Source organism: Sesamum indicum, linkage group LG6 (assembly GCF_000512975.1).
Source record: "Sesamum indicum cultivar Zhongzhi No. 13 linkage group LG6, S_indicum_v1.0, whole genome shotgun sequence".
NCBI classification, from domain to species: domain Eukaryota; kingdom Viridiplantae; phylum Streptophyta; class Magnoliopsida; order Lamiales; family Pedaliaceae; genus Sesamum; species Sesamum indicum.
The window spans coordinates 22716489-22729145 of NC_026150.1; the positions used below are offsets into that span (position 1 = coordinate 22716489).

Below are 12657 nucleotides of genomic sequence, written 5' to 3' on the forward strand. Positions count from 1 at the left end.
CTGGCAGTCTTGGTGGATTGAGGAGCAATCTCATCTCCTGCACTCTGGGATCACTTCTCGGCTGATAGAGTTACTTCTTTCACTAAGATTTTTCCTTTACCAATATGGTTTAGTCTATCACCTCGATATATCTGGACAGAACAAGAACTTCATCGTCTATGTGCTCTCATGGGTTGTTATTGTCGTGATCTTTCTCTTGCTCAAGGTAAATTCCTCTACATTCTTTTCGGGTTCAATTTACAACAACAAGCTACTCTCATCTAATCATTCTATATACACAGATCGTGAACCTGGGGAGGCAATACCTCAGTGCCGATCACCATCTGGCGTTCCGTCTGTTCAAAGCCTTCCTTTTCCTTGGCGTTTTAGCGACAATCATAACTCTGTCAGTCATCTGTCATCTATCCCTGAGGGATCTGATTGTCTGCTGTCTGGCATTTCTCCCTACCGGCTGGGGCCTGATACTGGTGAGTTCCACAAAATTCATCTTCATATCAAGATTCGGCAGCTCCCTCTAGTATCATTGTTGTCCTGATTTCTTGCCTTGATGATCAGGTTGCACAAACTCTGAGGCCTAAGATTGAGAATACCGGACTATGGCACTTCGCTTGGGTGTTTGCACGTGCTTACGACTATGGCATGGGCGTCGTTCTTTTTGCGCCTATAGCCATCTTAGCGTGGCTGCCTATAATTTCAGCTTTCCAAACTCGTTTCCTCTTCAACGATGCAGATTCAGCCAATTCTTGCTGGAAAGAAGAAACACAGATCATGATTGTGCACGTAGTGTTTTTGTACATGTTATACAAGGAAGTTACATTCTTATACTGCCAGAAAAATTCATGTTAGGCTTATAGTATACTGTACAAATATTTCTTGACACACAGAAAACAAACTATGATGAGAATAAGTTTAGGAAGTCATCTTTTTATTTCTATTATCTTTCTTTTAGGACCTGTTTGTTTGGATCCAGACAATCCAATTCTTTTTTAAAAAATCAAACCTCCAATTAGTTATTGATAATTAAGTTAGCAATTCCTAAATGCTCATGTAATTTTTTTTTTTTTCAACACATTACAGTATAAAAATTAATTAAATACATCAGTAATTTTATATCAATTGTAAGATAATTATATATCGGTGTAATAGTAGAGCAGGCTAAATTGCATATCATCCCCCTGTGTTTCAGAATTCAGTTAAAAATTCCTCTATGTCTAGAAATGGGCAAAATAAAATTCTAATATAGCACACTTACCCTTCACTGTTAATTGAAGCTAACGCCGTTAAATTCTTTTATCAAAAGACCGTTATGCCCTTTATAATTATATATTATTTATTATTTTCATAACAATTGAATTTTTTTATTGCATAACAACCGTAAGATTTAAGCAATACATCTCAACCATTATATGAAAATTATTAAGGGTAAAGATTTAACTAATTTTAATATATATTATATCTATAATTATAAAACACAAAATATAAATTATTATTAAAATAAACCCCATCCCTTATCTCATGTCGCCCAACGTAGAGGTGGGCGACGCCACGCAATACAGTGACCATTTAGGTTACCCATGGGCAGCCGCCGTATCACGGTCGCCCATGGGGGCTTTGGGCAACAATGAATACGACCGTCACTGTCGTTCAAATTTTTTTTTTTTAATTTAAAAATATATTTAATAAAAAGAAAATTTGATTTTAAATTTAAATTTCATATACTAATAACTTAAAACTTAAACTATTTATAGTAAATAATTTATTAAAATATATTTAAGTTAATTATTAATCTAAATTTTTTATATACTATTTAAATTAAAATATACTATTTTTTATATTGTGATTTTAATTTAATTTTTTATTTAAATTATAAATTTATAAAATATATATTGTATTTTAATATTTAAATAAATTTATTTTTTAGGAGGGATAAAAATGCAAAAAGAATCAATTAAAAATAAAGTTAAAATAAATATATTTAATGATGGAAATTTTAAACATAATATAAAAATATTTTTGTCAATTTATAACAAAAAAATATCAAGATCGCAAAAAAATCATGCCCACTCGCCTCATACTTTATTTTTCGCTAATTTCTAGCAAAAAGGGAATTTTGTGCAGAATTTTAAAAAATATATATATTTATTTCTAAAATACAGGAAGTTTTTAATTGACTTTTAAAAATTCAAGAGGTAGGAAGTTTTCAAGTGACTTCTAAAAACAGACGACGTAATATGCAAATTGGCCTAGTAGAGCGTGATGCTATTCTAAGCCCGACGCTCTGTACCTCCAACGCGGGCTCTTCCTCCTCTGTCCCATTCGCGAAGCCACCAAATGGAAAGATGATCTTGCTATCATTTCTCGTTTACAGACCCAAATTCTGCCAACCCATCTCCCAGTTTCCACTCCTTTCCTCAATTCTCTTCGCAAGATTGAATTTTTCACTCCATTTCCATCGCTTTGCTCCTTCAAAACCCTCCCATGATAATGGTAATGGCCACTATCCCGATCTCCTCAGTTACAAAGACTGGCTAAGCCCACCTGAAGCAATCAGAATTTTCCAGCACCTGAAAGATCCCGATTTGACCCTCCCACTCTTCGCCCAACTCTCAAGCCGCAAAGACTACAGGCCCAATGAATCCCTTTACGCCACACTCATCAACAAGCTCGCACTTGCCAGGAACTTCGACGGGATTGAGACGCTCATGCAAAGAATCAAGGTTGAGCGAAAATGCCGCCTTTCTGATGGATTTTTCCGGAATGTGATCAAGATTTACGGCCATTCTGCTGGTAGAATTAACAAGGCAATCGAAACCCTTTTCGATATGCCGAATTACAAGTGCTGGCCCAGCGTGAGGACCTTCAACTTCGTGTTGAATCTGCTGGTTTCTACTAAGCAGTTCGAGGTCGTGCATGAGGTGTACATGGGGGCTTCCAAGTTGGGCGTCGAGATTGATGCTTGTTGTTTGAACATAATTATTAAAGGCTTGTGTGAGTGCGGCCAGATAAATGCTGCCTATAAGGTGCTCGACGAATTCTCTGAGCAGAAATGTAGGCCTAATGTGAAGACATTTTCAACTATAATGCACGGGTTGTGTGAGCGTGGTCGTGTGGATGAAGCTTTTACTTTGTTGGAGAGGATGGAGACGGAAGGCGTGGAGCTGGATGCTGTTGTGTTTAATATACTGATATCTGGATTGAGGAAGCAAGGTAGAGCGGAAGAGGGGATTCAGCTTTTTGACAGGACTATGCTCAAAGGATGTAATCCAAATCCGGGGACTTACCAGGAGGTATTGTATTGCATGCTTGACTCAAAGAAGTTTCATGAAGCAAAGAATTTCTTGAAGAGAATGATGGAAAAGGATATAAATCCAAGCTTTGAGTCTTACAAGTTGGTTATACAAGGCTTCTGTGGTGAGAATCTTGTTGAAGATGTGGAATGGGCGTTGAAGCAGATGGTTGGGCATGGATTTGTGCCAAAGATGGGAATGTGGAAGCAGATGGTTCAGTGTATAATGGCGGATAAACAGGCCATCAATATCTTGCGATTTGTATGATGGAACTGACAGGAAGTGATCTAACTCAAAGCATCATTTTGCTATTATATCGTCTGCAAGATTATACACTGAGGACTGGATCTGCAGATCGAAGTTTCACGTGAAGTGGAACTCATCCTTTGCTCCGAACAGAGTGCTGGAGTACCTGCTTGAGAGGTGGCAGTACGCAATGTCAAATTGGGTTCCAGATGCATTCTTCGAGCGACAGAGCCCATGACGTGAAATTACCACCTCTCTAGTCGCATCTTCGACGGTCTCAGTTGCAATTCTTGGTCACCCCTTTCACCGACTTAGGGAACATATTTTTAGTGCCTGTTGTTGAGGATATCTTCTTTGGGGTGTAATACAAATTTGCTTACCTTGATGACAATGGACCTGTACGACCAAAATTTTTATGTTAGGTCTCAACTGATTAAATGCCCATTTGCAGGAGCTGCTAGTCAGTGAGATGCCAATATTATTGGTTAAGATGCAGCATGAAAGATTAAACAAAAGTATCAAAAACCAAATTATCGACATGAAAGAACCATTACTGATTAACCAAGAGAAGTTGCAATACACAAGTTAATTACAGTAGTTCTATACTTTTACGGATTTACATACCCAAACAAGGCTTTGATACCAGCTTCAGTCAAGGGAAAAAATTCCAGCATGCTAAGTTGAACAAAACACCTCTGTACAACTGACAGGTGACCTGAACCCTACGAACATATATGTAGGTTCTTCTGTACAATCTCACTATAAGGTATTACAAACAACAAAGATTTGAAAGCTACATATTCTTCTAATCATGATTTTGCATCATCTTGTTCCAGCAAGGTACGCACACACTTACCTACTCCCAAATATCTTCCCGAAAGCTTTGGGCTAAAACAGTATATAACTTAAGATAGATCTTGAGGCTACCGTTGTGAATGCTTCCGGATGGCATTTGGTTCCCTGTTTCATGCTACTCAGACATGGTAATCGGAGTATCAATGGTACTTCCTTTAGGGGTCTAAATGGTACTAATCACAGGCTTGACGGAAATATTGTCAGGCTTGGCACCAATATGAACTGCATTGTCCGTAGACTTGAAAGAATTGTTGTGTGAGGGTGTTGCTGTCTCGACACTATCCTTTGACCCCGAAGAATTATTACGAGAAACAGATTCCGGACCCGAAATAGCTGAACCAGGAATAACCACACCATGTTCTGCAACTGCAGTAGGTGTGGTTGATGAAAAAGACTCGTCACCAGAAGAATCCGGCTCCAAAAGTATGTCTTTGTTGTCTACCAGCAACGATCCTTGTTCAGGCTTGGACTTTCTTGAACGAGAAAGTGCAGCCTTTATACCACGAGCAGATTTTCCAGCATGTTTGAACAAGCTCTTAGCCACATCCTTTGCATGCCCATGGTGCGAGTTTTCTTGCCCAGTTTCCTCCAGTAATTCTTTCCCATCTTTTGGTGTCTTTGGAGATGGAGGAACAATGGCATCATCTATTACCAGTTTGACACCAACTCCCTTGGCATTTAACGCCCTCACATTATCAGGTATAGACGGTTCAGTGTCCCCAAGTGAGACAGATTTATCCTCACCTCTCGGGCTCTTGCGGAATACCGAACTGATCTTTTTCAACCCCCTCCGAACTCGATGCTTTGACTGTGACTTATTAGAATCTGAACTTTCATCAGAGCCACTGCCATCATTATGACCAGAGGACTTAAAACTTCCAACTGAATCGCCACACTCGCCCTGGGCTTGCCCATTGAGGCAATAACCATCTAGTTGCCTGCTTCTCCCTTTCCTTGGCTCCCACACTTGAAGAACCTCACTGCCTGGGTGGTGAATCCATATCCCAGTCTCAGGTTGCCCATCAATGTCAACTGGCTCAAACTTGTCTGCAACTTTTGGGGATTTCCCAGATATCACGGAAGAGGATGAGCCTTTTTCACCATCAGCACTTTCTGTATCATATGAGGATTCTGAACCCTGTTTCAATTATCAATGATTTTAGTACTTACAAATGTCATGATATTGACTATTTCTGCTAAACACTAAATGTAAAGAAAGAACTTTTGAACAGTCAGTCTTCTCAATTCCACCAACATGGGTATCATATTTATTCCATAAACGCCATGCACAAACCATCCTCTCCTATTATTAATGATTTCAAATCAATGCCGCCCATGAAGCCTACATACCGACTTATCATATATCTTAAGAAAAATCAACCTATAAGGCTACATTAATCAGCTACTGCAGTCATGTAATCTGCTGGTGCTCATAACTACATCCAAATTCCTGGTTCCAACTTCCATGATCCAGTATCTTGATCACTGGATTCTGCTGCAAGAATGAATGTCGCCATGCTAATGATCAACGGGTTCATGCATGCACGAGTATTAATCAAAAGTAAATATTTCCGGCCATCAATTTTTAGTATTAATCAGCTGTGCTCAGGAACAAAATTTGAATCAAGGCACTCACAATTGATTTTGCAACTCCTTTTCCAAAATTTTTGTGTCCACAACATAGCTTCAAATTCACTTTGACTTTCAGTTTGTGCCTGGTTCGCTTCTGGTTATAAGCTGTCTACTTTACATTACAAAGTACAAATAAAGATCATTACTGAAGTTAACCGAGTAACATTAGCATATCCATTTTATCTTTTGAAGAAACAATGCCTCACATTGGTTCCGCAAAACCTTCTCTGTGCTATAAATTAGAAAAAGTAATAAATAAATTTGATTCAAGAAATTTCATACATACTATAGTTCTACATAATAATTAAGATACCAATAGTTCTTATTCAATAATACAACTCAAGTTTCATAATAAAAAATATTATAGTCTAAATAATCCAATTGCAATCTAGTCTGGTAGCAAAACCGGGTCCCCAGTCTTTCAAGTAGAACATATTAGTCTCCTGCACACATTTATTAAATCCATATCTATACTATCTATAAAAGTATAAATCCCATTAGGATTTATTCTTGCTGTGAGAAAGACATTTATAATCTTACTTAAGTTATTCTTTTTAATAATAAATAGAAGTTAGTTATAAATAAACAAAATTCTAACAAAAAGGAAACTATTGAACAGTTCTAATTCCTCTCGAGATATATGATAACTTCTGAAGGTAAAATTCTAAATGAACTGCAAAGGCAAAATATCAAGCAAAAACTTCAATAGAAACCAAAACATGTTAATTGTATGTTCTTTTACTATATCAAAAGTGTGAATCCAACCTATGTTTGTTTCTTTTGTGAAAAAAAGTTGATACCCTTACTTAAAGACTATTTTTAATAATAATTATATTAGCTTATAGATTATAAGGGTAAATCTGCCCGATGTTTGTTTCAATTGTAAAAAGACATTTGTACCATCACTTAAAGATTATTTTAATAATTCAGTTATAAAAGGACAGTTCTAAGTGAAAAGGAAACAATTTAGTAGTTTCCAGCTGTCATAGCACGCGGTCCCTTTATGCATATAATAAATAATCTTTTACACTTTTAAATATATTATAAATAAGAATAAAATATATAAACCAACACAACACACATTTCACCCAAAAAAAGAAAAGGCGAAAGAAAGAAATAAAAAGATAATGGCAAAAGAATAGCAACAGAGACAATACAATAATGTACAATTAATATCACAAAAATAAGCAAAAGCTTGAAAAAGAAATACTTCAAAACATTAAACAATAACATCAACAAGATTTTGAAACAAATGCATACTAAAATAAAGCTATTACTAAATTTCATTTTTATGAAATATAATAGAATTTGATACCAGAAAACACCGTATGAACAACCCACCCACCTCCACAAAGAATGGAAAAAAATGACATAATATATAAAAATGCAATGAATGAGAAGTTGAAATAGAAATTACACACCGAGTTGTTTACACACTAAAATCAAGGCATGATTACATAACCTACCATGAGATCTGTTCACATTACATATCAACAGTTCTTAACTTACAGTTATCTACTTTTAATTAGACATGCCGTATTATATTCATGGGAGAGTTTGCAAATGTGGACAACCATTAGGGAGAGATAAAAACTTAGCACTTTCACGAAACAATTTTCCTGAGTGTAAAATTGAATTGTCATAGAAGTGCTTGAGCACCATTGACTTCTTCCATTACGGGCTTCAAGCGAAGTATATGTAGTTTTAGAAACTCCAGCATATCTAACCTGTATTTAAACCAAACCTAAGGGAAGATTTCTGTAATTACTCCTAAAATCTATGACAATATATTTCCAAATGAAACAAGATTTACATAGGGAATCAATTTCATGACAACTTAGGCAGGGAGAAAATAAACAATAAACAAGTTCAAGTGACATCATCCTTGGTTTTCCATTCTGAATATAACAAGGAATCACATCTAATAGTATAGAATCCAGATGATATATGATTTCGGCTTCCACTTAAAATAGAAAAACTCAGGCAAAATTCAATGGTAAACAAATTTGGATTTCAAACGAATCAGAAGTGCATCAAACCATTTACATCTAAAATACCTTCCCCTTTCCTTCCAACACAGTTATTGCAAGATGCAATCTTCCCGTTTTAATTTTCTGGAGAGGCAACCATAGATCGTGCCTCTGTCCATCTCTAAGTTCGTTGATGTTTACAGTACACTCTCTGCATCATTTACATAACCAGTTTAGGACAAATGTAAACAAAACTCATTTAAACTAAAACAGTCATGTCTATGTAGTCATCAGAAGAGCATTCATGCAACATGATGGCCAACAAGATAACAAAAACATGATAACAAATAACAATCACAAAAAGATATAATTTACCCATAAATTATTCAAGAAAAAGAGGAGGTGCAGATAATAAACTGTGGTGCACTCACTAAACAAAAAGCAGTCTAAGATAAGAAACATATTGCCGACATGCATAAGCTTCCAAAGCCTCATTTAGCTGAAGTGCCTTTTCTAAATACAACCAACTTGGTGAATGCAATGAAGAATAAAAGTCAAGGGATATGGAACACATTTCAGAAGGGGTGCATCACGCATAAAGAGGTCAATAGCCTAATCTACAAGAGCAAAAAAAGATTAAATCTCTTTCAGGAAAAGAGCATTAATTGGCCATTCGGAATCAAGTGTTAGAAAAGAAGAACACACCCCAACATGTCATCAAATATAGGGTCCTTGTCACGAACTTCAATGACGAGAATGTTTTGTGATTCCCATGAGCAGATAGGAATCTTGAATTCCTCACGCCATTTTGGAGTCAAAGTGTTCTTGTGAATCTTAGTCCGAAATCTATAAGGGCCCAATTGTCCCTTCACATATGGGTCGGCCAATCCTGAAAAATGCCTCCAGTTAAATACAGCAAAGTTCTGGGCATTAGTACAAGAATGGTTAAACTAACCATTCAAGTCTGATGGCTTCATGTCAGCAGCTTCAAGAACTTCCAGGATAGCATGCGCAATAGGCTCCTTGGCATGAACAGAGAACCAATTTTCTGATATGCAAGCATAACACCAAGTAAACAAAAAGATCAAACTTAGAAAACACCCAATCTGTTGCACTACTTCTTATGTTTAGCTAAACTAAATCAAGATGCTGGTCTAATCCACATTTTTATATTACATATATAGTAGCAGTAGCTAACTACTTGGGAAATTCACACTGCAAACAACCGGCATATGAAATCAGGGTGGTTATAAAACTTTAAAAATTGCCCAAACCAAACCGTTTGTTATGATTTGTGATAAAGTGCAATCATAAAATTACAGTAAAATTTCACCCAGCTTGATGGTTTAGTGGCAATTTAGAACTAAAAAAACTGTCAGAAAATCAAACAACCAAATACACCTAAATTATTAATTGCTTCCTAAATTAAGTATATAAAATAATTTGGAAGAAGAACAATGTTTCGGGGCAAACCAATTGGAGTAAGGATTTTGATTTGTTAAATATATAAAAAGTGAACACTTCAAAATGTCTCTTGTGATTTTTTTTTCCCCTTTTTGCTATCTTTTAACAGAAATACTTCAACTTTCTTTTATTTAGAATCGCACTGCTGAAACGCAAATCATCCTAAACCACCCAAACCTGCATGAAACCACACCTTCAACATTGGTCTATAGAGGTAATGTTATTGTCTTTTTTCAAAACCGCATAGGGATATTCGAAATGAAATTGGTTCAAGAAAAAATCGAAACCCCAGCTTGATCAACCCTGTATGGAACAGCTTCCCTGAACTTTAACTGACTCTTTTATGCTCGAATTCGAAGTGAACCACACGACAAAAAGATTCTAGAAAACAACTCAACCATGTCAGATAGGTTGGTTTTTATGATTTCAAGGGTAAGACCATAAGTTTATTTCTAAGGCACTTCATGAACCACATACCACATTGGTACTTAGAAGAAATGCCAATAAAGTTTCCCTTGCTTCCTCACATGAGGCTGGGTTTAATAACTCAAAACACTTCAGAGAATAAATTAGGTTTGATAAGAAAGCTTGCATGGAACAGCAAAAGTTCCATAATTACCTAACCAGGAAAACAAACCAACATGGATGTCATATACCCATTCATAAAAAGAGAACTTAATCTATTTAGTCTTAGGAAGTCAAAAAATTACTTAAGATCAGGGTGTAGATCTGAGATGCTACTTTATAAATTAATATCATACTATGAAGAGCAGAACCTGAAAAAACTAATTATAGAATATAAATGGAAATTGAATCTTAAAAGGTTCCACAATTATAAAATCAAACATATTTGAACATACCAGATAATTAGAGGTTTCTTAGTCTACATGGCATATCTTGTCATCTCTAGTTTTCAAATGTATGATAGATTTGACCTGATAATCTACCTCCCTCTCTTGGTTAATGGCATAATCAATGGAAATCAATCATAGTCATCATAGTTCTCAAATCGGGCTTTCCTCACCTATAGCATACACATACTGGAGAGTTGTCTGTCACCCTTTTGAGCTCCTGCTAAATACTTTTTGCAGCTTTCACTTTTTACTTTCAATCTCAGGTTTTTATCCAGATAAAAACTCTTGGGTACCAGATGGTTTCTTCAATCTGATAGAACATGATATACAATTGAAAAAAACCCAAGTGGCACAGGAACAATTAAGTTAACCAGTATTCACCTAGATGGCTCATATTATCACATAAGCGTACTTGTTGGGTCATATATGTACATGTTCTGTAAATAGAAACCACTGACATCACGAAGACAAGACAGAAAAAATATTGAAGCTCATTTTGAAACTAATAGCACGCCCAAATTACATTCTAACAACACACAAGAGTTGAATAGTGACATCAATAGGCAAACTACCTTGTTGGGGTGAAGCGAATTTTTCAACATCAACCACCAGCATATTAGGCTGCACAAGTTACAGAACTAGTTAGTAACCCTCGGTTATTGGCATTTTGAGCTGGTGCTTAACATAAAAAGATAAAAGATTCAAAAGAATATTCATGTGCATCAATGGCTCAAAGCGTTGATATACAAATATGATTGAGAATTATACTCAAACTGTAGGAACCATAAAAGAAAATTTTCTCACCTCCACTAAAGTTTCCTCAAAAATAAGGGCCAGAAGATTATCCTATCCAAAAAAGAAATCATAGTAAGAAAGAAAAATGTGTGAAAGGATGAGTACGGAAGGAACAACGTGCATGGGTGTCAACTGGGGGAAGGGGGATGAACCCATCATGGCAGCCATTTTATGTACTTACTATCCAGCCAGCTATGCCAGGAAGTTCTGTTACATCAAGGCCATGAGTGAAGATAGGCTTAACAGTCATCTGACAATATGGTGGGCCAGCAAAGCATAAACGCAAACGACTGATAAAGGGCCAGCCCTGAAGAAATTTCACCCCAACTAACACCTGCAAAATATCTTTGGCATAATTATCTTGATGCCATCAGTATGTAAAAACACTAGCAGTGGTATGCAATTCTGATATATATGTAAAACAGTAGAGATTTCAATTATCACCAGAGCAAGTGTAGAAAGTCTTGCAGATTGAAATGGTTTAGAAAAGTTAAAATGATCCTAAATTTGTAAATAAATTTACTCTTTCGCAAAGTGGGAACCAAAATACTTGAAACCCTACAAGAAAGAAAAGAATTGATTTCCATCAACAAATTGCAGTTTCACCTAATACCTTCCCTTCAATATGCAAGCCCAACAAATGCAACTTCGCCCACATCCCAAAACCCAATCGTTTTCGCAACTTTACACCAAGTATTCCACTCATATCATCCGCTGTACGAAAATTCATACCCAGTTCCAGAACCTGCACAGACCTTAATATCACTTTTTCTGGAGGGCATATAAACAAGTAGTGCAAAATCCAATCTATGTGGATAGAGCCTCACTTACCAAGTGATCATCACCATTGGAGGGTTGAAGAATCCTCATGTCAGTAAAGATAGGTGGGGATCTTCCCAAGTAAAGATGCTGAAGCTCAATGTCTTTCTGTACATGGGCAGATAGGATTTCATTACTAAGAAATAAAATAAATTTAAAAAAAAAAAACCCAAACAGGATGGGCAAAAACCACGCCACATTACAAAAAGTGCTACAAACACAAACCAATTTCCCATTCCAGACACAGTGCCAAATAAATAAACTACCCTTAGCTCCAAATTAGGAAAACTTACAACACCGAAGTTAATTGAAAATGTTTATAGTATGAAATTCAAACAATCACCATGAAAAGAAGTGGTTTGGTTAATACTCATACCGCTGTCCAAGGTTTATACTTCTTCAGGAACCATGGAACAATAGGGAAAAGAATTTTCTGAGAAACTATCTCTTCCATGCAGACCGGCCACATCCTCTCAATAACTTGGTTCAACCATCTAACAGTCTCAGAATCTGAAAGCACCTACAAAAAAATATAAGAAATACAGATTAAAGCGTTTAATTTACATTATTTTTTAAGAATTCTACTACAGCCCCCAAAAAATTCAATAGGAAATGGAAACCCAAAAGAATTACTTAACCACTGGAAACAAAATCAAGAAGAAAATAATATTATTCCAGGAGTGCCGACATGGATAAACAGTATGCATGCGAAAGAAAATATTACTTTTACAGCAC

The 12657-nt window shown here is 36.1% G+C and overlaps 3 protein-coding genes across 4 annotated transcripts in view; 2 read left to right on the top strand and 1 right to left on the bottom strand.

Moving 5' to 3' along the window:
- The window catches only part of LOC105165840 (putative callose synthase 8), a 16776-nt gene extending 15930 nt beyond the window's left edge, over positions 1-846 (top strand). Inside the window, exons 40-42 of the mRNA XM_020694240.1 lie at positions 88-205; positions 282-467; positions 556-846. Coding sequence (XP_020549899.1) covers positions 88-205; positions 282-467; positions 556-846 — 595 coding nt within the window. The remainder of the gene's footprint in view (positions 1-87; positions 206-281; positions 468-555) is intronic.
- LOC105165530 (pentatricopeptide repeat-containing protein At3g14580, mitochondrial) lies at positions 2207-3924 on the top strand. The gene has a single exon (XM_011084576.2). It carries the CDS (start codon positions 2232-2234, stop codon positions 3552-3554), a length of 1323 nt encoding a protein of 440 aa, XP_011082878.1. The 5' UTR covers positions 2207-2231; the 3' UTR covers positions 3555-3924.
- LOC105165528 (C2 domain-containing protein At1g53590) overlaps positions 4064-12657 on the bottom strand; it is a 9449-nt gene continuing 855 nt past the window's right edge. The window contains exons 3-13 of one of the 2 annotated variants that reach the window (XM_011084574.2): positions 12299-12442; positions 11935-12030; positions 11717-11848; positions 11285-11437; positions 11113-11154; positions 10881-10929; positions 8946-9038; positions 8696-8879; positions 8078-8201; positions 6025-6129; positions 4064-5526 (exon numbers count right to left, since the gene is read on the bottom strand). In XM_011084574.2, coding sequence (XP_011082876.1) covers positions 4552-5526; positions 6025-6129; positions 8078-8201; positions 8696-8879; positions 8946-9038; positions 10881-10929; positions 11113-11154; positions 11285-11437; positions 11717-11848; positions 11935-12030; positions 12299-12442 — 2097 coding nt within the window. In that variant the 3' untranslated portion in view covers positions 4064-4551. The remainder of the gene's footprint in view (positions 5527-6024; positions 6130-8077; positions 8202-8695; positions 8880-8945; positions 9039-10880; positions 10930-11112; positions 11155-11284; positions 11438-11716; positions 11849-11934; positions 12031-12298; positions 12443-12657) is intronic. The other variant, XM_011084575.2, reaches the window with a different exon arrangement.